Here is a 26,602-nt window from a genome sequence, read left to right as displayed (position 1 = left end):
AATAACCATCCAAATAATCCTATACCTCAAATATTACAATCTATGTTCCTACACTTACCCTAATATTGCTCTCTAATATCCAACGAAGTTTTGTGATCTGTTGGATTTTAGTCCACTTTAATTCTTACAAAATGCACGAGTATACAATATATGACTGTAGTACTTGAACTCATCACATTCTATAACAATCTGTGTATACATTGGGAAATATTTTAATCTTGTGTCTATCAAAATAAACGGAAAATCAAATTTATCAAACATTTAATTTTTGAAATCCAATTCTCCGACTTTACTTGAGTGTCCTTTTATATATTGTAAATGGAATATCCGTTAATAAATATGTGTAATTTATGCTTGTGTAACCTCATTGACGCTTTATTTAAATTGTGGATTTCCGCGAAAGTAAACAATAAAATTCCTGTGATTTATTTTAAGGGATTAACACCGCAAGACTTTGGTTTTTGCCTTTTAGTATTTTACACTAGAAAAGCAAAGAAAATGTGACACATACACAAACGGAATTTTATGCACAAACTCACTCACACTCCGGCTACTTTCCACATTTCATAAGTCGCCGCTACAATGTGGCCACCACAACGGCAACCGAATGGGCAAATCTCGTGAATAATTAGATGAACAGGGAGTCGCGGTTGGCAATTGGCGGTTGCCGCTACTCCGTGGGTGAGATTAGACATACAGCTGCGAATGCGGTAGAGCTGCGCAAGGGCATGGCGGTTGGCGTGGACTTTGCTGGGGGCGATTACAGTCGCGCCACTTGATTTAGCGTGCGCACGTCCTCATTTATTTTGGCGAGAAAATTTCCACCTCGTTGACTGCGTATTTACCTACCTACCACGCAAAACACAATGCAGCGCACACACATTGTTGTTGTATTCACTTACCCAAGGCAGATACCGCATTTTCTTGGTTTGCGGTCTGTATGGGCGGCATGTTTTTACACACACATATGTATGTTTGCACTGTTGTTTGCCTGCCTTTTGTTGCTTTTATTTTTGTAATTTTTTTGGCCGTTTCGGTCGGTTGTGTCTTATTTAAGTTGTGGTTGAAGCGCTGCTGTTTTTATGGCATCCTTGCAAAATCACACGCTGGCGCATAAATATCGCCCGAGTATTCATTGCCATCATTAAAATCGCCAATAACTCATTTTGCTACGCTCCACACCCATATTCGTGTACTCAAGTAGTATTATATGTGCTTATTTAGTTGTGTGCTTGTTGTAGGTTGCTTGATTTTACTTATATGCGAAAGAACATTGCACATATGCCGCTAGTTTTGACATAACCTCAAATGAATAGAAATTAATATATAATATATATCAAATCTTAAACTATGACGCATGAATAATTTAATTAATAAATGTTTTGATTCATAAGTAATTGTTCATTGATTTTCACTTCAATTTGAATGTGGTCTGAATAAAACTAATTTGAAGAAGTAACCCCCTTGAGAAACAAAATAATTTATACTTATACCTCATTTCATCTATGCAATTCTGCCACTTTAATATTCATTGCAAGCAATTAAAATGTTTTAGCTAAAAATTTAACGACGCTTAAATTTAAGAATATATATTTTTATATATAGTATGTCAAAAAGGTGTTTTGACAAGAGAACATATTTCTCTCATACTTTTCTTTTCAAAACTTTTTCTTGACATACTGTACATCATTGGTATATATTAGTATGGTTATGAAGGCAAGGCGTGGCAAGGAGTGATTGCACCTCGAAAATTGAAGTTATGAGTTGAAGGCAGTTATCAAACACTTCGGCGGAAATGACTGACAACCTGCCCTATCCATAGTTGTTAAAAAAGATATTATTACTATGGACATCATATTTGAGCGAAGTGTATTACACCCCAATTGACTGAAAAGGGTCAAAAAGACTTGAAACCTTGAAAAAGATCACAATGCTTCAGAAAATAGTCCCAGTTTATTGCAGACATTTGGAAAACAATGGTTATCTGGAAATTTATAGTTGTTGTTCAGTTCGGAAATTACATATCGAACTCCTAACGGCCAGTTGGGCAGCAAAAGGCAACATTCCCTTGGATGTGATCTCAAAAGACTACTATATGACTCTTATATATTGCCGACGCGTTTTGTGCATATCACAAATTATATGAGCCGCCTATTGTCCATTCCGACCATTTCGCTTGTCTTTCCAAAAGTGTAGATGTTTCAACCTCGGTCTTGCGAACGCTGGACAGAGGAAAAGGATATGACTTGATGTTTCTACATCGCCATTCTCATCGTATGTATTTTAAAGTTTCCAGTGATTTCGACGAGGTGGACCTAATAAAGAGCAAGTAGTTCAGTCGACCTCTTCCGTTCCACTTTGGGCCAAGGTATCTCACAACTGAGCAGATGCTGATTGTTAAGCAATGTTTACCGAACTCGCGAACGATCCTTTGATCCTGCGCTAGAACGTAAGAGCTTGGTGGAACAGGGACACGGGTGCCCATTCTTTCGAGCTCTGCAATGTCCAGCGATACCACTGTGACCGAACATCTAAACGTGTCTGATAGTGAAATAGCTTGAAGCTATCGATAATGATCTTAGACATTCTTTAACGCTTTCATGACCAATGTTGCCTATAGAAAACATTGTACTTACCGGCTTCTAATTCTCGTTATTTAAATATTTTTGACCAGCGGTTTTTTCAATTATGTAGACTTATGTGTTGTGCAAGCTTACATTTTAATTCGGGCATGAAAGGGTTAACAAGCTTTGAACACATATTCAGCAAGCTTAAGGCCATAATTGCCGCTTTACTATCAGAGTGGATACTCTTCTCCCTGAAGGAGGCTGTACTTTGGAGCAGTCCATATGTCGTTGTCGTAATTGCAGGGACCTCTGCGTGAAAAACGCTCCAGTGGTCTGGTAACCTGAAACTAATTTTAAAGGAAAGTTTCTCACTTAAGATTTGCCCTCCAGACCCCAATCTTCGATCCCAAGTGATGAAAAAAGGTTTCACTAAATTAATTAGAAATTAAGAAATCGGAGATATTCGGTATACTCTTACAATAGCCAGAAATATAAAAGTCTGGTAGTGGATAGAATAAGTACAAAAGAAATAATCACAGCACTTAACGAAAGAAAAAAAATAATTTACCAAATCATTTCTAAATAATCCTTTAATCGGTAAGATCCAAGTTTGGCCTTACTTTTCCCGTCAGTGTGACTAGTGAACTAATAAAATGATTTGGCTTGGCTTACGAGCTATCGATTTCCAGTTGCCTTACAACATAAAGAATTCACTTTTAATCAATATTCTCTCAAAAAATATATAAATCGATCTGCATTGCCTTATAAACATGAACGTAATGACGCAGAAGCAGCAAAATATAAAATGAGTATAATTGACTGCTTAAAGTGTATTTAATAATTGAACAAAATTGTCTAGACAAACAAAGCGGTACAATAAAGCGTATATTAATGTGCGCAATTATAAACGGCACAATGTCTGTGTCTACATATATGTATTTAAGCAAGTATTTGTATGTATGTGGAGCTCATGTTAAAAGCTTTACATTGAAGGTCACTCATACGACACGTACGTCAGGTGAACTTGAAAACAAATTTAACTTTAACCCTTTCATTGGTGTTATTGAATTGAAAATATACGTGTGTATGTGTAAATAAGTAAATTTACATTAAAGAGAAATTGGAATGAAGGTTTTATATAACTGTTAATAGGTGCTGTATTTTCATCCGTGTTTACTTATATTTAACATTATATAAGTGAGTGGTGTTTCAGTTTGTTAATTTATGTTAGATTAATTTGAGGCCTAAAATGTATTTATGTAAACACATACACACATGTATGTATGTTTATATTATGCTTATTGAGCTAACAGGCACGCATTTATGCTGGCAAATTACAATGGAAACAACCAATCAACAACAATTTTGTTGATCAAGCAAAATTTTCAATGCAAATAAACACAAGCATACATCCATAGTATTTGTGGACTCAAGTATACTAATAACTGTGTATTTGATTGAGCCAGTGTTCGTGTCATGTATGCGAGTGTAGTTGTTATAAGTGGTTGCGTGTGTGTGCATGCAAATTTTCACCTATTGAGTGCCACTTCAGAAACCCCAAAAGTAGCAACAATTAGAAAACGAGTAAGAAAACAAAAACTTTACACAACTTTGCCAATACACACACCAACACACGCACAAATAATATTATGACTATTTTCTTGGCAACTCTTACAATTTCAATGATTACACGCATGACACAGCCACATGAATGAGCTGAAAGAATGCATGAATGAACGAATAGAAGCGCATAAAGAGAAGTGAATAAGCAGACAAAAGTGCCATAGTAGACAAAAGGAACTTCGTCCTTTTCGTACGTTGGCACAACAATTCGCCGTAAAACAAAAGAAAATTAAGTAACTGTGCAGAGCATATAGAAAATGAAGTAAGTATATGCACTCAGAGAAATACATGCAGTGGAGCAAGAAGAAAAGGAAAATATAAGATAAAATTTTGCAAAAAATACAGCAATTAAACTCATTTCAATTATTTTCCGAAAATATCTAAAATATTATCCTTACATTACTGCAGCTAAAACTAATATTTCATATTAATCGCCGTTGGGTATTTTATTTTCAGTGTCGCTTTCAATTCAATTCAAATATCGAACCATCGCAATGCAGTTAGGTAAAAGTGTGCTCCTTTGCAAATTTGTTACAAAATTTCGTTAAACTTTTGTATGTGTGTGTGTAGTAGAATGAATAATATGCTTAAGCAAATAAGCGAGGCGTGGAGGTGGCGGTGGTTGAAGCGTGGCACATTGGCAGTGAATGCAGATGAAATTCGATAACGAGCTATGAGATTTCTATTATATCAATTTGTACGTGTAAAACAACTTAAGTGCTAATGATGGTGGCGCCTGATTGTGGTGATTTTGTCACAAATTTATAAGTGATAAGGAGACATCTTTTAACAGTTCATTATAACTCTGCAGTTAAGAAGTTAAAGCAAAGTAGAAACTTCATGTCTTCATTAAAGTTCGGGTTTTGTTTGAGGTTTCAAATATGAGAAAGCTAAATGGAGTAGATTTAGGACAAGAATAATGAATTTTCTAGAACTTGCAATAAGTAAGGAACAATTAAGGTCGAGCAGCTATGCTATATACTCTTGAAATCATATGAATTTAATATTTAAGCCCATTATTTTAGGGGTTAAGTGGGTTTAAGAGGTTGAAAAGAAGGGAATTTTTAATTATATACAAACATATATTTCATTTAACATAGCAAAGATACACATTTAAACAGTATTTTTTGAAATTTTTACTTAAAAATTCCGAAAATGCAGCCATTGTTACCTCTTCTCCCAAGACGTGTCCTTAAAAAATAGATCTTACCGTGGACAGCATTACTCATTATTGGTTCATCCAAAACTATTAAAATAAAAATATTTCGATAGTAAATTGATAAATCTAGTTAGTGAATGAAGGCGAAAAGAAAATATTGAAAATTGAAATGTTGACATATTTTTAACAAGAAAACTCACGGCATAAAACGGCAATACATACATAAACCAACAACGTCCATTAACTAGATAATATTATGTTAAAGATGTGTGCAAAAATTTGAATGAAATCGCTCTATAACTTTTTGAAATATCGTGTCCATAATGCTTGAAACATATTGAATTATTTAATAAGGCATAAACAATTTTTTTCAAATTTTTAAGTTAAGTTAATGATTGACTTCATATATTACACCATCTCTCTAACATTAACTGAAGATCCTAATTTTCCTGTTTTAATTTATCTATACGGTAAAAAAATCTTCATAAGAGGATATGCATTAATTAAATTAATTTTGGGCAAAAATTCTCTGATAAATTTTTGTTTGTTCGATTGTTTTAAAATGTGTCCTGACTTTAAGGACGAAAAGTAAAAACGTCTCGATGTCAAAACATTTAATCCTAAGTATATTCGTATCTTAATTGAGTCTCAGTTGTGCATTTAAAGTAGACTGAAGGGAATGCTAACAAACATAATCGGAAGCTTTATTATTTAGTAAAACCGGTAACGCTAATCATTACCTATGAGAACAATCTTGAATTCCTCTAGTGGAATTATATATATATATATTACATATATCATTTCAACTTAATTATTGTATGAGGGTCTTTAAATTTTTGAATATACTTCATTGATTGTATTAGATAACTACCTATTTAGAAATAAGAGTACCAGCGATCAGCTAAATTAATAGACCTTATAGCCTTTTCGCATAGCCAAATCAATTTAATACATAAAGATTATAATTGAGAAACCAAATATTACCCTTCGCACTGCCGGCTTTTCGATTAACGATCAGCTGTTATACATTTTTGTTTTTGCTGCTGGGTTTCATCAGCTTATTGCTACTATATCAGTAACCACAACAACATTTCATGTACTGCTATTTTATCAATAAGCACAGCCAAAAATACAGCATAGACAACAATACGCAGAGCTTCATTCCAGCTTGAACTCGTTTTGTATTTCATTAAAAAGTGATGTAGTTAAATTAGATTTTTCTTTTGTATGGTAAATCGATCCAAATCAGAGATTTAATCGAGCAAAGGCCTATTAATTGATAAATTAACTTCTGTGCGAAAAGGCTATTATCGGTATAGATTTAGGTTTAACAAATGCCATGATTTTGCATTACAGTTTCCAGGCAAGTTGAATAGTTTAAAATTACATAATAATCAATTAACCGGAAGGATTTAAGCATAAGATAAAAACATGACGTTTTACACATACTTATTAACTATTGAATCATTGAAAGTTAAATACATAAATATTTTAAATTAAAATGTTTTTAGTTGGAATTTATAGGTCATCTTCTATAAAAGTCTGATCAATATATACTGGTTATATAGTTTAAAGAAATTTTGAAATGAGTGAATGTAAAGGATCCAATTAAGCTGACCCTCATTCACAACTTCTTCTATTTACTACTTTTTATGTAAATAATTTCAGTATTGGGTATTGAAACGTACTTTCCTTTAATACCGCTGAGTTCCGGAATACGATGTACACATTTCACTTTGTTCAATTACTTAGATAGAAAACTTGCATGTTCTCATATTGACCCGAATAGTGTTTTTAGATATAGTTAATATTCAGAACTAAAAATATCTTCAAACTAGAAAGGTTATTATTGAAAAGAGAAAGTTTTTTGAAGTCTTCTCTAAATAATACTGTCTAAAATCCTCTAACATTCACCATAATTTTCGAAAGAGTAGCTGAATTTCCCTTTATGTTCAAAATTTCCCAATAATATTGAGCAACACTGAAGTGCTGTCCTTATGAGTAAATCTGTTGAATCAACTGTTATAGCAATGTTAATTTTCATTTGGAAATCCTTGCCTCGCCAAAAAACCACTCTCTCTTTCATATACTCTCTCAGCGCTCTCACGTTGAATGCAAACTTTGAACTTTTCTAAAAGCAGCTTCTTCAGGTTCGCTGCATCTAAATCGCAAACGATTTGGGGACAAAAGGCGCAGTGGTTCATATTTCGATTAGAGTTTAGCGAAGGCCGTTGGAGCTTTGTAAAAGAGAGAGAAATCGAAAGCTATTACATATTCGCGCACATGCAACCGATACGAATGACGAAGCACGCTGTCTCGAAGTGCAGCCGAATGTGTCGTTCGTTGTGCTTATGCACGAGTCGTATGTGCTCATTTGTATTCGGCTCGACATTCGTTGCATGTGTGACTGCCAGTTGCAGGTGAAATTCTACGAATGGAGAGCAAAGCTTTTAGTTGATTACAGCAGTCAGTCCTGTGCGGTTAAGTTTACGGTTTACGAAGTAACGGTTTGAACTAAGAATACGCGAATACGATAAATGCCAACGAGGACATTTATATGCTAGTAACGAGCAAAGCGTAGCTAGCATTTACGATTGCGGAGCGAAGTGTAATAATTTTATTACATCCTACTGCCGTTGGGATGATTGTGCGGTCGCTTGATGTAAAAACATAAATCTTCATTCAACGAAGCAAGAAAATGCGGATAAAAGCGTATTCTCAAAAGTTTTCGTAATGTGAAATTTCTCTGTCGTACGCTTGTGGCATCCGAAATTACCTTTGCCCAACATGTTTGTGTGTGAATTGTGAAGGAGTGCAAAAGTATATGCTTAGTGCATGTGAGTAAATAGTACTTGTTTACCTGCAACAATACGCTGCCAAGTCTGGGCTTATTCACTTAGCCGTTAAAAATGTGCCGGCCCCGACAGATTGAAACGTATAAATTATGAATGAATATAGTGAAATCAAAAACAACAATAAATTTAACAAAAACAACAAAAATACGGCTCGTAAAGTTAAGTGCGTGACAACAAATAATTTGTTATTGCTTTGTAGTAATGGCGGCGGCTCCGGCTAAGCCGACTCCAGCGGAGATAGCGTTGACGTTAACGCTGACGACGGTCGTTCCAATTGCGGTTGATGCGCGTACGTCGTGCACGTCGTTGGCATTGTTGATGGCGTCTGTGGCGGCAGCGATAGCGGCTTAAAACCGCACAACTAACACTTACACCGTACGAACAGTTAGTCTGTCAGTCAGTCAGCTAGCTAGCTAGCTAACTTAACCAGCAGTAAACTACCAACAAAGCGTCTAACTGTCCCAGCTAACTATCGAAGTGCCCGCGTATGCGGTTATCGTGCGCGCTCGTTTATGAATTGTTGCTTCGAATTGCTGATTGTAGTCGCTTTATGTACGTGATTGTGCCATTGTAAGTGGCTGTGTGTGTGTGAGTTAACGTGTTTAGTTAACAGCAAGTGCGTGCCACAGTTTTAGTATTCGCCATTTACATACGTACATACGTTGGTTGGCACGATTTTAACGGTGCGAGTAGCACACGGAAACGGTTTATTGAGCGTCGGTGTTGTACGGCTTTTTTTTACGTGTGTGTGTTGTGCGCCAGCAATTAGTACAAAGGATTCAGCGTTAAATTTTCAGTAAGTATTTGCGAAAAATTTCCCTGCCATTTGATTAAGAGTATAAAAATTACTTTTTGAGTTACTTTTTAATAAAAACAAATTGATAATTGGCCACTTCACTATGCAAAATATAGCATATAATTGAGGCAAAGCGAATTTAATCTATTTAACTTCCACAATTTATATATTATGATAAACTGACGCTTTAAATAGTAACATATCATTCATACAAAATTGATATTATTTAAAAATTTTACAAGGCCGAAATTTCTTAAAAAAGTATTCTTGACAGTCAATGGAGTTTTAAAAGCACTGGAGTACTAGTCAATCTTTATAAGAAGCTTTTTTTTTTTTCAAGACAAAAATGTGACAGGAGCCTTACCGATGATTGGATAGGACAAACACTATTATAGCTTTTTAAGATATTTCTCTAAATTGTGATCGAAGAAACCAGTCTAACTTTGAAAAAATAAAGAAGAATAAAATTGGATACCGTAGCATTTTTTAACCAATAAACATGTGTAAAATATTATATATGAAAAGAACTCTGCAGAATAATTATTTTGTATGAAATTTTCTGTAGCGAAATATATTATTACTAATTCTTAGTCATTTATCTACTTAATATTCGAAATAATTTCTAATATTTATAACTTTAATAATAGGGGAAGTTCTTTATATATGTAAATTGTGGAGGTACGTGAAAAGCTTGTAAGAGATAATGCAATTTTAACCAATTTGAGAACAAAATAGACTCAGCTCAGCATTGCTATAAGATTTCAGTTTTCTTTAGAAATTATTTCTGCTGTTTGTGTTATACTATTGTGAGATTGTTATTTGATTTTGCCAATTAGAATAATATACGCCAAATTAGGTACAAGCTGGAATTATTTATGGATTTTAATGCTGAACACACATCGGATAAGTTAAAAACGTCTTTAACTAATAGACATAAAAACGTTTCTAGCTCTAACACCAAGCGAAACACAATGCAATGAAGGAAAACATTTTGTATTTTTGTCTCGCAAATAAAAAAAAATTTTGGTATCAAAAATTTCAACATTTGGAACTTTCAATTATAAAGCAAAATAGAAATTACCGCAGAAGTATAAATACTACGGAAAGTTTAGTTATAATACTGTTTATTTAATTATGAATGAATGTATTTATTTATTTAAAGTACTCTTATTTTTTATAATTATGTGCTTCAATATCTATTTTTAAACTATGTATGTACATATATGTAATGAAAGAACAAATAAAATGCATTAGCAATAAGCTAGAAATGTGTTAGCTGTATGAAAATACATGAGTAATTCGACAACACCTCTTCAGACAAGTTAAGACGCCGAGAGGCGTTTTTGTTTCGTCTTGTTCGGTGTGAGTTTTCACATATGAAACTATGGGTTGCTGTCGTATCAGACAAGAAAAGACGTATTGACCAATCCGTTGTGGGTTCAGCCTAAAACGTTGTCTCAAAGTGTTCTTTTTTTGTATTTTTGAAGAAATATTTTTGCAATATATTGATTATATTAAAAGCATTGGCGTCTTAGTATTTTTTTAAATAATATCGTTATGTGGGAGGTGGCCGTTATTAGTGTTAAATATAGAGTCTTTGTGTATTTAAGAAATATAAGTACGAGCGAATATGCTGATACGAGTATAGAGTATTGCTTAAATAGGCACTGAGTAATAATACTTTCATTAATAATGGTAGTTGTGGGTATGGCTATTTTTATGCATGCACATTCATTCCTTCATATTCAGTTGACTTTAGGACGATGATATAGTACTATAATATTATTTTTGAAAGATACTGACTTAGCTTTTAAAAATATCTCCCAAAAGTTTTTACAGTCTTTTAATAATATAAGACCGACCCAATATTGTATTAGTACATTCATATAACAGTTGTTTCAATAAACTGGTTAATAAAAGCTTTCGAACTCTCAATAAAAAATACTGTGCTATTTTTATTCAACAATTCGGAACGATAATATAAAATAGTATAGTACAATTTTTAGCTGCAAGCTTTAGTCTGCATTATATATTTGTTATGTACTATATATGTAAATTTATTTTTATTGAATTTAAATATTGTGGAACTGTTTTGAATGAATTTGAAATGAAGTGCTTTTAATAAATTGCTAACTCATATGACATGCAATGCATATCATGTTGAATATTGCATATAAATCGCATTATACTCTAAACTAATTCATTTATTAGAGTTTTGAATAGCATTCAAATAATATATTCAAATAAGAACACAAATAACATAAATGATATGAAATTTTATAATACACCTAAATATGTATGCATATATAAATATATGTAAAAAAAATTAATTCTTTTCATAAGCTTAAATTACATCTAAACTTTGGTATATTTGTTCAAGAAAACATAAATAAAATATCTATATTAAAATAGAGTAAAGAGTACTATATTATATAATATATTATGTTATTAAAAATGAAATTTCTGCAGAATTTATGAACTTTCATGAAAGGTGTAAAATATCGCAGTACACCCAATTTATTACCATTTTTAAGCTGAAGTGTTTTTTCTCATTTCCCCCCTACAACTGCCGCACTATTACCTGAGAAAGTGCGCACTCGTACTGGCCTTCCTTGCAGCTGTAAAGGATTATTTACGATTTCACTCACATTTCTCTTTCATTGATTTTTCCGTACATACCCACTGCTCACTCCCACTTTCTCAACAGAAAATGCACGTTTAATACCTGGTATTTGCCTTTATATTATCGACCTTGTTTTGCATACGAAAATAGCACGGTGCCCAGTTGGATTATTCTTAGCCTAGAGCAATATAAAATATTGAATTTATGATAAGCGTGTAACCAACACGTGCAACCAAATCCTTCAGGCCTGAAGCAGAATTGTGTGTGTGTAAATATTTGTTGTTGCTATTTGCCAAACCCTCGCAGGTGGTAAGACTAAATATTCCGCTATGATAGGCGCCTACTTTCGTGTGTTTTTTTTTCTCCTACCTCGCTTAATATTATTTGCGCGCCACTTAGAAGGGAGTAAAAGCCTGCAATTATTTCTTTTTATGAATTATAATATTACTTTTTTGGTTATGCGCAAGCAATTTGTAAGTGTTTCCGACTGTCATTTCGGCGCTTTTAATTGAGATAATAAACTGTAATGTATGCAAAGGGTTACGGTGAAATACTGAAGGATTTATTTTTATGCGGTGCGCTTGGCACTCGCAATTTGCGTTTACGGAAGTTCAGATAGTAAGTGCCTTAATCCTATGCTGAAATGTAGCACTTACTAAGGGGTAAAATTTACAAAAATAACAAAGAATAGAATTCAACGTTGGAGAGATTTTTAAAAATACATGTCTTAATTTGACTTTAATTACTTGTGTTGTTATTTCTCGTACCAGGTCTACTATATCAGTAATATACCTTGAGATTGCCTACTGATTTGCTATTTTTAAGAAAGACTGCTTAAAGGAATAAGCTGCACTATTAAGTAAATAATTCGTGAAATGAAATGGGAAGAAATGTAAAACTGTATGCTCATTGAAAACAAAAAACAACGTTTTAAATGTACTGCTCAGGTTAATCAATATTGCCTATTTTAAAGGATTATTTTTAGCTACAAACATAAGAAATTGGTTCAGCGCTTAAGAAATTTCGTTAATAAAATTATATATTACTGTCATCACACCAGCACATTGTAAATTCTTAACGAATGGTTCACGAAAAAAATTAAAGAAAAATGATTTTTGGGAAATCAGGATTGATAAATTTTTAATACGAAACGTTCGTTCATATATTTAAAATTACATATATGTAGTATTCTATGAAGTATTCCAAGTAATTATATTCCAAAACTACCAGTTGTAGGCAACTGTCAAAAAGTGGATGTATGACCTATGATCCAATATAATAAATGCATAACGCAAAAATGGGGTACGGTAGTCTCGTGGCTACTATACTATACATCCGGCAATTGCTATACATAATGGAAGAGTATAACTATACGTTTGAATAAACTTGGATACATATTTTTTGTTTTTTTTTTGGATGATCTATAGCATCTTCCCATTGCGTTCAAGGATATAATGAGGTTCTTTTATTTTCGTATTTATATTATAAACGAGGAGTATTTATACCAGGACCTTCAGTTATGATAATAATTAATTATCAAAGCAACTCATTGAAGTTGGAAAGCATATGTTTGATAAGATATCAGATTACTATTGGTTAAAATATCCTTTCTAAAAGTTATAACGATAAATGTGAATATAGCTTTATTATGGGACTTTGCTCATTAATCTATATCAATTACAAAGCTCATTGACTTTATCCTTTACTTTTAGGTTAATTTAAATTTTTATTCACATATGATTTGTACTATTATTTATAGATAACATTTACATGTATTAACTAACAACTAACTTTTCTCTGTTTCAGATTGTCCCAAATACTTATTTCTTTCGTACTTCCAAACTAACAAATAGAAGTCGTAATTAAATCACAATAATCACAATGAGTGTTAAAAGGAGAAAGTACTTTTGAAAAAACGAAAATATTTAAAAAATCAAACGAAACAGCGAGTAAGGCCAAAGTGCACTGAGAGCAGAACTATTCAACCGAAAAGTTGGTAGTTTCTTTTTGGAAAACTTAAATCACACACATGTTCCAATGTAGTTAGCAAAATATGAAGCAGAAATAAAATCAAATACTAGTGTTAAAACGAAAATAAACGAAACGCCATCACATAAACCAAACTCTGCTTTAGTACGATTTTCAAGCGTATAGTCACACGAAAGGGGAAGACAATTTCGAAAAATAGACCGAAAAAACAGCCAATTTTTTTAATGTTTGCCTGCGAAACAGATTTTTGTATACGTTTAATCCCGAGCTCAACTACACTCATGGCCAAAGTAAGAGCATTCAGCCTAACCGATACTGTTGTACGACGCAGCAACGCTGCCATCAGCAAGTCCTTAGGCGCACTGGCGGCTATCTCATTCAAATGGATTCTCCTATGTTCCTGCTTCACAGTTTTCGGTGAGTTTGAATTTATTCTTTTTTTTTTAGAAAACGAAGCAATACAAAGTTTAATGTGATTCCAGCTGTTATTATGTATATTCGAATTTTAATTACTTGCGGCTGTATTTGCTTGTTTACTTATGCATGTGTGAGCGCTTTGATATGGTGATAACCTGTCGCTTTAATCAAGCTAATACATTTTGATACAATTATGTTATTTTCGTTTTCAACGCGCGGAAATTGCTGGTATTAAAAAGTTAACGAATAGGTATGAGTATAGCATAATTATCACTGTCGGCACAACAACCAGTTTCCTTGTCGTTGCAACTACACATACAAACCAAGCCAGAATATCAACAAATGCATAACATAACTCACTGATATTTGCTGTGTGTCAATAAAACAAAACAAAAAAAATAAGTCCATTAACTAACTATCTTTCCATTTAGATGATTGCTCTGTGATGGTAATTTCATTTATGTATTGTTAAACTAACTGGTTTTTTTCGAAACTTGGTTGAGGAAATTCAATTATCCAGTTTAAGCCAATCTGCCGACAGCCATAACGGTGAATATAGTAATTGCATGCTATTTTGTTCATATAGATATCAACATATTTGTATATGTATTTGTGTTTGAAATGATTACCATGCTATTACTGGTATTTTTAAGGACAAAAAGTTTATTAATTTTCTCGCAGGCTTCCGCTTGTAGGCAATAATAATAATAAATGGTATCAGTAATGATATATGTTGTTTAGCTTTTTATAGCGTTTGAGCTGTGGCTAGTGCCTTTTTTGTACTAATTGGTTTAGTACACTGTGTAATCAATACTCACCCAAAAGCTTCCATCTCTGTCAATTATGTATATATCAAAGAGTATACCTGGAGGGGAAAACACAAAATGCTTAGGGCTCAGTCACAAATTAAGCTAGATAATAATTTAGGTATAACACGTAGCTTAATTAGACATAAAATATTAAAAAGTGTTGTTGGTCACACACTCGTATCTTATAATTTATAATAACTAAGATAATTGAACTTGATAAAATCAAATGCGATCGTTATAGTATAGTTACATTACATAATCATAGTACATTAAAAATATAAGAGTTTTAAAAACTCTCAGGAAATTACGCTAGAAACGTTAAAATTAATTAAGTTCATAGCTTTAGATAGGAAACAACTTCATATTTATAAAATGAGCGTGCCACTGTCTAATTTTTAAGAATTTCCAATCCAGTCCAGAAATTCCTCTTTCATTACGCCTCTCTTACTCTCTTTTCTCTCGATCCCTCTCTTTATATCCCTCGCTCTCTCTCTCGACAATTTTTGAATGGAAGTGGATTCGGCCTACAATCGCGCCTAATTCCCAAAGATCATTATAATGACTTCCTTTACCTCACAATAAATATCTCAATCATTCATTAAGTTATCGAAACCCAATTAATGTCAGTAACGTCTAGAAACTTTCATCCGAAAATACTCGAAATCGGTTCAAATTTTGTACTTACGACAGTATTACCAATTCCAAGATATTATTCCGATTTACTTTATTCCATGACGTATATAATCGTCAATTTGTGAAATATTTTTAGGATTACATTAGGCAATATTATATTTTCTTAAATATTATGAAAGTTTAGTTTTCGATGTTGGTATGATGATATATCTTCACTTCATTCAACCCAATTCTGGTTAGTCTTTTAAAAGTATTCTTGAATAGGGTGATAGCTATCATAAGATAATATAAAAATATTTATGGAATTTTTTTTAGCTATTATATATTTAATGAGCTTAGCTTTTCTCTTCTCCTTGACTACTGCCATAAAAGCTGATAAATAAAAACAAATGTCTTGAAGGCTTTGCTCGACATTTGCCTTAGCACAGCTATAGCTGTTTATTTATATACACATTAAAGTAATTTATTTCACGTTCCCCATTTCACTCCCCGCCATAATGCAGTTAATAATGATTTTCAAAACTTTTATTATGTGATAATAATCCATTTGAGTTGAATTGAATTCAATTTGGCTGCGTTACATTTCCAGTTGATTTTTGACTATCGATTGTTTCGCATGAACAATGACATAGAAATTAAGCTAATAGCCTCATACTCAAGTGTTATTATTCCAAATCATTTATGATATCGTTAGTAAAATACGCGTTTTGTGCCTTAACAAACAGCTTACAATTGTGCTGCAAATTTTCTTGACAACAATTTCTAGGCAATGCGCGACTTTTATAAGCATGTAATTGTATGCATGATATGCCATAAGTATATATATTTTATAGTATATGTAAGTATGTCGAAATTGAATTAATTTATTCCATCAAAAATCCATTAATATAATTGGCCGAATGGTTGCCATTGCTTCCTCATTTTGAAAGTCTATCAAATTAATATTTTTATTGAAGCCAAAATGGGGTGGGAAGGCAATCTGATTGATTACACTTGTGTCGTTGATTTGAGAAAGGCTTTTGTATGCAAATTATTGATTTGTTAAGAGAAGCTAAATGTGAAGTATGCGTTAAAGTTGAGCTAAATAAATAAATTGAGAAAATAGAGTAATAGTAAATAACACTCTTGCCATTTGTCAGAGCAAAGTACAAGCGTGCAAATCATTTTGAAATATCTATTAACTTTATCCTCTGCAGAGCTTGAGCTAGAGCTGAATTACCTGGTTAGTGTCTTTCAGGTGTATTTATTGCAGTGAAATTGAAGTGAGATTTGTGAAAGAATTGGTAAGGAGAGGTTCATTTTAAACGATAGCTCCACCGCAGACACTTTTGTTTCCTTTAGGCAAAAGTTCCAAAGCCGGTCTAGGAGATATGCTGTAATTTGTGCAACCTAAAATTTCTAATAAGAGTTGAACCAAATATCACTTGTACTAATAGTTATTAAATTGCCCTTTAAAAGTGATTTATGTTTAAGAACATGATATCAAATGTTACGTATACGACCAGGTGGGTGCCCACTGAGATCACTGCCTTATACATATTATAATAGCTACAGTAAAAATTGTTTAAAGAATTACAATATTTATTTTATTATAGTGCTTACTGCCGTTTCATCTATATTCGCCTCCCATTTTCGTTTAAAGCTTATAGTTAAAATATATATTTTTTAAATTCTCAAAATAAATTTGATTGACGCACATTAAAATTCCTAATTTAACGTCTTAAATTCCTATTAAATTTGCTTAAAAAACTTCACGGCATACTTATAAAGATACTTAAGCCTTAATGCTCAAGGCCGTACCGAGAAATGCCACTATATATCAGCGAAATTAGTAGGCAGGGAATAGAAACATTAACATAATGATCACAAAACAACACGCACTTAATTTTTTGCGGCTTTTTTTATTTTCACACATATAAATTCACCGCAATGTTGGCATTTGCTGGCGGCCAAAGACTACTTAATTGTCGCCCCAAAGCGCATGAATGGCCATGAAATAAAGGCATAATATCTAACGGGAAAAAAATCGGCAATTTTAAGCATAACTATATACAAACAAAAGCGTTGGCCAACAATAAACAGGCCGACAGACGCATAATTAACATGGTCAAAGCGGCCACTGTGACCGATGAACAACATCAACAATGCCGCAATCATCATCATCTTCAACATCATCAGCATCGTCATCACTAGGGCCAACGGATGCGGTTGACACCCACTAGTAAGTACGGTGCTGCGGTAGGCGGCGGCCATCGCATGCTGTTCAAACATAGCGCCGACCGCAGCACCCAATTTTAATTAGTGAAATTATGCTGTGTGTACCCTCAGCAAACGCCTCGCCACTTAAGTACTGGCCCGCCCCTCACATGCCTATCACGCCGCATTACTTAGCAAAGCGCACACCAGCCACGTCACGACATCACGTCCACTTGATAGAGGCGTACCTAGTAACGGTTATTTGTATGCGCGCGTGTGTTGTATTGTCTTTGTCTATTTAGGGGTCAGTCGCCTTTTGCAAAAAGCATTGTTCTTTACTTATTTGTTTATTTTTATTTTTTAAGTAATAATCTCTTTTCGCCTCCCTTCTCATTTATGTATCTTTACTTTGGTGCTCTTAAGCACATTTTGGCGTCTGTTTTATTTTTTTTACTACAATTCGCTCTTCGTTTAATTTTTATTTCCGAGTGTTCTTGTGACCTTACTTAATTTTTTGACTTCGCAGAATATTGTTTGGCGGTTAAATGTTATTTAAAGTCAAATATAAAAAGTATTTGACTTTTTAGAGAATAAAGAGGAAGTTTGTTTAAAATCAGGAAGGCGTTACGGTACGTCGTGGTTCTTCAGCTTTGATATGGTGCTCTCGAAGTAAATACGGGGAGTATAGCTCGCTATTGAAAATAATTTGAGGTTATCCTTTATTAAGTTTCAATACGTATATATGTATGTATGTAAGACCGTAATAATAAACGTAATACTAGCAGGATTCGAACTTTAACCTTACAATAAAATAATTATTAACTCATTAATTTTAAATTTGGTGAATATTCAAAAATAATTTTTCTGTCATTGCATTGTTTTTGTTAAATAGATGTCCCTCAAGTAGTATAAATATAGACCAATATATTGAAAGAAAGATAAAATTCATTGAAGGTGATAAATAAATTAGTTAATGAAATACTCTAAGCAAAAGATCATTAAACAAGTAAGGAGGGGCTAAATTCGGGTGTCCCCGAACATTTTATACTCTCGCTATTTGTTTCTTTAATATAATATAACAAACAATTTGACTCACATATTCGGCATATACACGATATAAAATCAATTGAAAGTTTGAAAACCCTAATATTAAGTATATGGGAGATAGGGAAGTTATGACCCGATTTCACTCATTTTTGGCACGGAGACATATTATTAGAAGAAACATATTCGCTCTAAATTTCCGCTCTAATTTATCTGAGAGTAAGTACCTATATTTATGCTAAAAAATTTGTTAAGGTGCTCATATTCTATATATAGGATGTTGAAAACTTATGCACCGATTTCGACGATTTTTAGATTTGCGATGCCATTCTTTAAATGCAGTATTTTTGTAAAGTTCTGTTCCGATATCTTCACTAGTGCTAGTATATATTTGAACTATTTTCACAACATATCATTGGGAAGCTAGGAAGATATTATGAACCGAATTTCATTGAAATTGGTCGAGTAATTTCGAAGATATGGGTTTTGAACCATAAGTGGGCGGAACCACGTCCAGTTAAAATTTTGTATTCCCTTTTTGAGTGCAGCTCTTCTATACCATCTTTGTAATGCAATTTAAGGTTTCTGGTGGTTTTCCCTGATGAATTAAAGCATTTTTAGTAGTTTTCAACAAAACCGTTGTATGGGAGGTGGGCGTGGTTATAATCTGATTTCCTCCATTTTTGGACTGTTTAAGGTAGTATCTAAAAGAAACAACTCTAGAAAGTTTCCTTGATATAGCTCTAGTAGTGTAGGAGATATGTACAAAAAACTTAGTAGGGGTGGGGCCACGCCCACTTCCTCAAAAGATTACTTCCACATATGCCCTTTATAGTGCAATCTTTCATACCAAATTCAATCACCAAACTTCAATAGCTTAATATATGGCTTAGTTATGACACCTTAAGCCCATCTTCACGTCTCTCCTTCTGGTAGTTTGGCGCCAATTGGTTATACCAAGCGAAGCCAGGTCACTTTGCACTTGGTCTTTCCAGCGGAGTGGAGGTCTCCCTCTTCCTCGCCTTCCACCAGCGGGTACTGCATCGAACACTTTCAGAGCTGGAGCACTTTCGTCCATTCGAACAACATGGGCTAGCCAGCGTAGCCGCTATCTTTTTTATTCGCTGGACTATGTCTATGTTGTCAAATAACACATATAGCTCATCATTCCATCTTCTGCCAGAGTATAAAAAGGTATAGATCAGATTTTACAGATAACACTTTTTTGAAGACTTTAAGAGAATAATTTTGGATAGCGCACATTGTAAAATCAGAACAATCTTCCCGTGCGATACAGAGCTATTCTTAAGTTCATTGTTCCCATCTATCGACGGGTGTACAATAATAAAATCATAAAAATCCCTCTGACGAACTGATCTTATCTTCATTATAAGAAACTAGCTGCATAACATATAGTTAATCACATAAAAATTAAGAAGAGGATAGTAGTAGAGAACACACTGAGAAGCATGTGAAGAAACTGTAACAGTATTTAATGGCATTATCAGAATTTTCAATAATTTTCGAAAAAAAAACTTAGACAAAAACGCTATCGGCTGAAAGTAATTTAAATCAAAAATAAAATAAAGCTTTACAATATTAATCTAATCTGGGTTACATCCTTTTTTTTGGAACTCCAGAATTTTCGCAAAAAATTGAAAAAAAAAAAATCGTTACAGTATTTTTTACCTCTTCGAAAGAAATTAATACTGTCACCATTAAGTGTTCCCAGCACAAAAGTCCATCAAGTAGTGAATTTATTGATTTCCTGATGATCCCTTCACATAAATTATTCATTCGTAAATCAGCACGCTGGCGCAGGTCACAGCTACGCTTACAAGACATTTCTATTGCTGATCAGCATAATTTATGTTTTCACACTTTTTTCTCCACATCAAATCATTGACTGAAAGTGGCGTTAGCCCCTGAAGCTGGTCATGATAACATAAAAAAATTTACAACCTTCAATTCCATCATCTTTAAACTGCTATCAATCTGACGGCGAAATGCGAGAAAGGCAATTTATAATTTTACCCAGATAAACGAAGAGAAATGGAATACGTGCCAATTTAAATTTGATTAAGACTTAAGATACGACAGCATGCAACACTGAAACGTAAAGTAAAATAAAGAAAGTCACTTTTATACTTGCATGGTATACGTGTAGACCCGTTGAGTTGCGCTAACAAAGGTAAAGGAAAGTGAACAAGAACACCAGATTGACAACGGCAAATGGGATTTATTGTATCTTACAAAAGTAATATACTACGAACAGCAGCAGCAACAATGACTGCAACAATGGCGTGAGTGTGCGTTGCAGTTGCACGTTGCAGTTACATTTTGCAGAAATCAATCCATGCTTTAAGGATATTCAATTACTCGTCAGCCACACTTCAATATCAGTCAATCAATGCAAAATAAGCGTCGAGATGGAGGCGTATACGTAACAATTGCGAGTGAGTGGTTGTCATTTCAAGTGCACAAGACACAAGCGAAAGTGAGTACGAGCAACGGCACATACAGAAATTTCTATACAGCTACATAGATATATATATATTTATAATAAAAGTATACATGAAGTATAAGCGTGACTAAGGTGTTACGGTATGCGTAGAGCCGAACGTAACACCGCATGAAGCTCGCATGTCGCTTCGCAAATAAGTTGTAGGGCTAGGACTAGCAGCACCAGTCCATAGGGGATGAATTGGTTGGCGACGTGGTTGCTAGTATTTGCAAACTCCGGATGTAGGCCCTTAAGCCATCATCGATGCGCGACGGCGACATATTCATCTTGTATCACTTGCCATTATTATATAGCCGCGGGCCTGCATGGCACATGAGCAGATGGCAGATGCCAGATAGGTAGGTTGGTACTTTGGTAGGTAGCGAGTTGTGTGTATAACCCGATTTCTAAGGTCGCTGTTGCAGCGCCGTTGTTATGTTTCATCCCTTCACTGTAGTGCTGCAAACGATTCCCCAGGCATGTATGTCTACTACAGTTCGAACAATAAAAGTACGTGTTCTATCTGCAATCAGAAGCGGAAGCTGCATTATTATTATTTCTTCGGAAATTGCAAATAATAAATAAAGTAAATTCAAATTTTATTTTTATGATGTGTGTGAAATAACTTCATATTTGATGGAGACAAGTTATATTTTAATATTAGTGGTGCAAAAAAGAATTTAATGAAATTTATAACACGAAGTGATAATTTAGCAAAAAAAATAAGGAAAGTGTAAGTTCGAGCAAATAGCCCTATGAAAAAGTATACTTTTTTAATTTCGTTTAAACTTCTCAGATATTGGTCGATATATATAAGGCTTCCATGTATCTGTGCTAAGGTTTGCTTCAGGTATATTGAATCTCCAATTTCGATAGTTTGGACAAAAATCGTTGTGTATTTTTGATAATAAACCTAGCCCCTAAACAAATACCTATGCTCCTCACAATATTATAAATGTCACAATAAATTATTGCAATACATAAATAAAGTACAATATATATCTAAGAAGTAAGCTTTACGAAATTTTGAACTTATAACATTTTGCCCAAAATTTTATTAGTTCTGCAAATTTAATAGCATTGAAATGTACGCCATTTTCCCATTAATACCAATATTTTAACTTTTGCCTTCCCTACTGAACACTGAACTAAAATTAATAATTTACCAAGGCATCACTTTATTAGCCAGTAAGAAGTATGTGGCAAAGTTTCCAAGTCAACTGCAAAAGTCACACAGAGAGTGCTAGAAATTGTCCCGCATGTGCGTATAATAACCGAAAGGAAAGTAAAAGTCACAAACCAACAGAACTTCATTTCCCACCTCAACTTTCACCTTCAACAGGCAACAGCAAAAAGTTCGGTTACATTAAATAAATATATAAAAATATTTTGTTGCCACATTTAAGGGCAGTCAGTTAACTTTAATTGTACAAAATGCATACATACAAACATATGCGTTAGTAACACAGTCACAAACGTAGATTGCCATACACATGGGAGTTTTACTTTTATTGCACTGACTTTATCAAAGAAATGTTAAGATTCGTGCGCTATTTCCGGTTGTATTTGTTGTTGTTGTGTTAGTGGTCATTCGAAATAAAATACCAACACCAATAGGAAAGTTCATGCTGTGAATAAATTATGATTATAAATGTAGGCCACACCTTTGGGACGACCCTTCTAAGTTTGACCATGTAGAGATTTCTCAAATTCTCATTAATGAAGCTGAGTATTTTTATTTATTATGAGTAACTTTCTGGCATTACCAATTTAATTGTATGATTTTATATATATTTCCATGAGAAACAAAAATTGTCCAATATCAAGTTTCATTCTAGACTTCAACTTTAATTTAAATGCTCGCAATGCAACTGGTTATCAAGAGACTTTACTAGTTTGGGAAATCAGAATCGTATCTAAGATGGGTTATAGGGATTTAGGAATTGAGTCCAAAAGTTTTAAATCCAATTCGACTGAATCTTATAAAGACGTAAGTATAAATTTTAGAAGTGAGAATATTATTGGTGGGGTTTATTACTTTTAAGAACCCTACCTTAGAATTAAATAAAAAAACTACTTTATAATAAAATTTCGGTGTTAAGGAATTCATATCGTACCAGTTCAAATGAGGACTTGAAATTCAGTGAAAGTTCAAAACCCTGTATTTCACAATGATATTTGATGACCTTAAAATGATGTTGTTCGCAATCTCTGTACAAAGTTTTGGCCACGCGAGCTCACAATAGTCACACAAAAAAATTACGATGAATTTGAATCAATTTGACTTGGCTATCAAACCCACCGATTCCACTAGATCATGCACTGACTTTTTGAAATCCTCAGAGGTCGATTTGGAAGCGAAATACCAATCATTCTACAAAAATGGTATCGAAAAGTCGTAAGATAGTTAGAACCCATCTCTTCCATTCTCTAATATCAACTATGCTAAATGAAAAATTCGAATTTTGCCTATTTTTTTTAACTCGCTATGAACTTCACAATCCACTTGACATATTAAAATTATGAAATGCTGAGCAGTGTCGGTTTGTAATTAAACTTGACTTATGTACATATAGCTTATACTTGGACGATAGTCCAATCACATTTATAGTAAATATCTAGGAGAGGGTTGTGTTAGAAATTAGTATTTATTGAAATATTCTGATTTGAGTCCGAAAAATATCTCGGTTTGAATTAGAGGTATTTTTTTAGGCTAAATAATCTGGAACCATTTCGTCCACTTGAAACCGAAATTCATATTTCCGCTTCACAGCAACTGTTTTCCCTAAAAATTATACAAATTTTGCAACTCTTTATTATTGTTATCATGTGGAACTTCAATATCGCTTATTCCTTTGTATTCATATTCTCATCTCAGCTGTACATGTGTATACACAATGCATATGAGCATTATAATATGAGTGGATATTATGAGACCATATAGTCCATATTATGAGACCACATAGTGAATTTGTTGAATGTTAAAATACTCCACAAATGCTTGCTTTTAATGTAGCAGTAGACCAAATCATGTCTCTCACCAGCTGATTGCTGATCATTTATTGATTGTTCGTATTTTAACAATCACAACCACTACACGATATGGAATCAACTGATCTGTTAGGTTGGGTTTGGAAGTTGCAACTAACCATTCTTGAGTATGGATGTCTACCCTAATACCCATTTGATAACTTTTAGACGTAGGATTTAATGAAAGTCATAAAAATTCTCGATTTCCGTTTTCATTATCAAAATGGGTTCTACTAAAAATGGGTTCTAATTTGCACTTATAAGCAAGATGTAATTTCAAAAATTAAAGTCTACATGCAACCTCTTGAGTAGTCTTTTTAAATCAATTACGAATATTATTTCCTATAACACTCAGTTGACTTGCAGAGTTGCTTTGAAATTGAAATGGCCTCCGCTTTAATATGAAATTTGGTTACTTTGGAGCACTCTATCATCCGCATACAGTATTTTTTCACTCATGTGTGGACTACTCACCATTTTTGTGCAGGGTTAATGCTCACACACGTGTGTATGCCTGTGTGACAGGCAGTGCTGTGCTAAAGTGCAAAAATTATGGGTCATTGAGAGCAGCTGTTAGCTGTGAACGTCAGAATTCTTTTATGTTTGCCAAGAGTAAAATCTTTAATAAATATGTTACGTTTTGATAAGGCAGAAACTCATACATGCTGCTTTAACTAAACAAAATATGCTGCAGCTAGATAGCAAAAGTATTTTGAACACACTTTTAGATACACAAAGCTCTGGTCTTTAAACAGCAAGGCATTGACGTGAGGTTTTTCTAATATTGAAATAATTGGATAGGAAATTTGCATGGAATTTATCACACACAACTTATGCACGTAATCGAATGAGATTTTTAGTGAACATATTTAAGTATGAATCCCCCCAGCTTTGAAACAAAATTTTCTGATTTTTAAAAAATTGTACACAATTTTGAAATATGATTGTTTCAATATTTGTTTTTTAATACTGACTTTTTGAAATCCTCAGAGGTCGATTTGGAAGCGAAATACCAATCATTCTACAAAAATGGTATCGAAAAGTCGTAAGATAGTTAGAACCCATCTCTTCCATTCTCTAATATCAACTATGCTAAATGAAAAATTCGAATTTTGCCTATTTTTTTTAACTCGCTATGAACTTCACAATCCACTTGACATATTAAAATTATGAAATGCTGAGCAGTGTCGGTTTGTAATTAAACTTGACTTATGTACATATAGCTTATACTTGGACGATAGTCCAATCACATTTATAGTAAATATCTAGGAGAGGGTTGTGTTAGAAATTAGTATTTATTGAAATATTCTGATTTGAGTCCGAAAAATATCTCGGTTTGAATTAGAGGTATTTTTTTAGGCTAAATAATCTGGAACCATTTCGTCCACTTGAAACCGAAATTCATATTTCCGCTTCACAGCAACTGTTTTCCCTAAAAATTATACAAATTTTGCAACTCTTTATTATTGTTATCATGTGGAACTTCAATATCGCTTATTCCTTTGTATTCATATTCTCATCTCAGCTGTACATGTGTATACACAATGCATATGAGCATTATAATATGAGTGGATATTATGAGACCATATAGTCCATATTATGAGACCACATAGTGAATTTGTTGAATGTTAAAATACTCCACAAATGCTTGCTTTTAATGTAGCAGTAGACCAAATCATGTCTCTCACCAGCTGATTGCTGATCATTTATTGATTGTTCGTATTTTAACAATCACAACCACTACACGATATGGAATCAACTGATCTGTTAGGTTGGGTTTGGAAGTTGCAACTAACCATTCTTGAGTATGGATGTCTACCCTAATACCCATTTGATAACTTTTAGACGTAGGATTTAATGAAAGTCATAAAAATTCTCGATTTCCGTTTTCATTATCAAAATGGGTTCTACTAAAAATGGGTTCTAATTTGCACTTATAAGCAAGATGTAATTTCAAAAATTAAAGTCTACATGCAACCTCTTGAGTAGTCTTTTTAAATCAATTACGAATATTATTTCCTATAACACTCAGTTGACTTGCAGAGTTGCTTTGAAATTGAAATGGCCTCCGCTTTAATATGAAATTTGGTTACTTTGGAGCACTCTATCATCCGCATACAGTATTTTTTCACTCATGTGTGGACTACTCACCATTTTTGTGCAGGGTTAATGCTCACACACGTGTGTATGCCTGTGTGACAGGCAGTGCTGTGCTAAAGTGCAAAAATTATGGGTCATTGAGAGCAGCTGTTAGCTGTGAACGTCAGAATTCTTTTATGTTTGCCAAGAGTAAAATCTTTAATAAATATGTTACGTTTTGATAAGGCAGAAACTCATACATGCTGCTTTAACTAAACA

The 26,602-nt window shown here is 33.5% G+C and overlaps 1 protein-coding gene across 1 annotated transcript in view; it reads left to right on the top strand.

Annotated features, from left to right (window-relative positions):
- The first annotated feature begins 7,812 nt into the window (after positions 1-7,812).
- Positions 7,813-26,602, top strand: part of LOC105216917 (uncharacterized) — a 44,849-nt gene continuing 26,059 nt past the window's right edge. Inside the window, exons 1-2 of the mRNA XM_011191670.3 lie at positions 7,813-9,000; positions 13,430-14,029. Of these exons, the coding sequence (XP_011189972.1) occupies positions 13,837-14,029 (193 nt within the window). The 5' untranslated portion in view covers positions 7,813-9,000; positions 13,430-13,836. The remainder of the gene's footprint in view (positions 9,001-13,429; positions 14,030-26,602) is intronic.

Source organism: Zeugodacus cucurbitae, chromosome 3, assembly GCF_028554725.1.
Source record: "Zeugodacus cucurbitae isolate PBARC_wt_2022May chromosome 3, idZeuCucr1.2, whole genome shotgun sequence".
Taxonomy (NCBI): domain Eukaryota; kingdom Metazoa; phylum Arthropoda; class Insecta; order Diptera; family Tephritidae; genus Zeugodacus; species Zeugodacus cucurbitae.
This window is presented reverse-complemented; position numbering and strand designations above follow the sequence as displayed.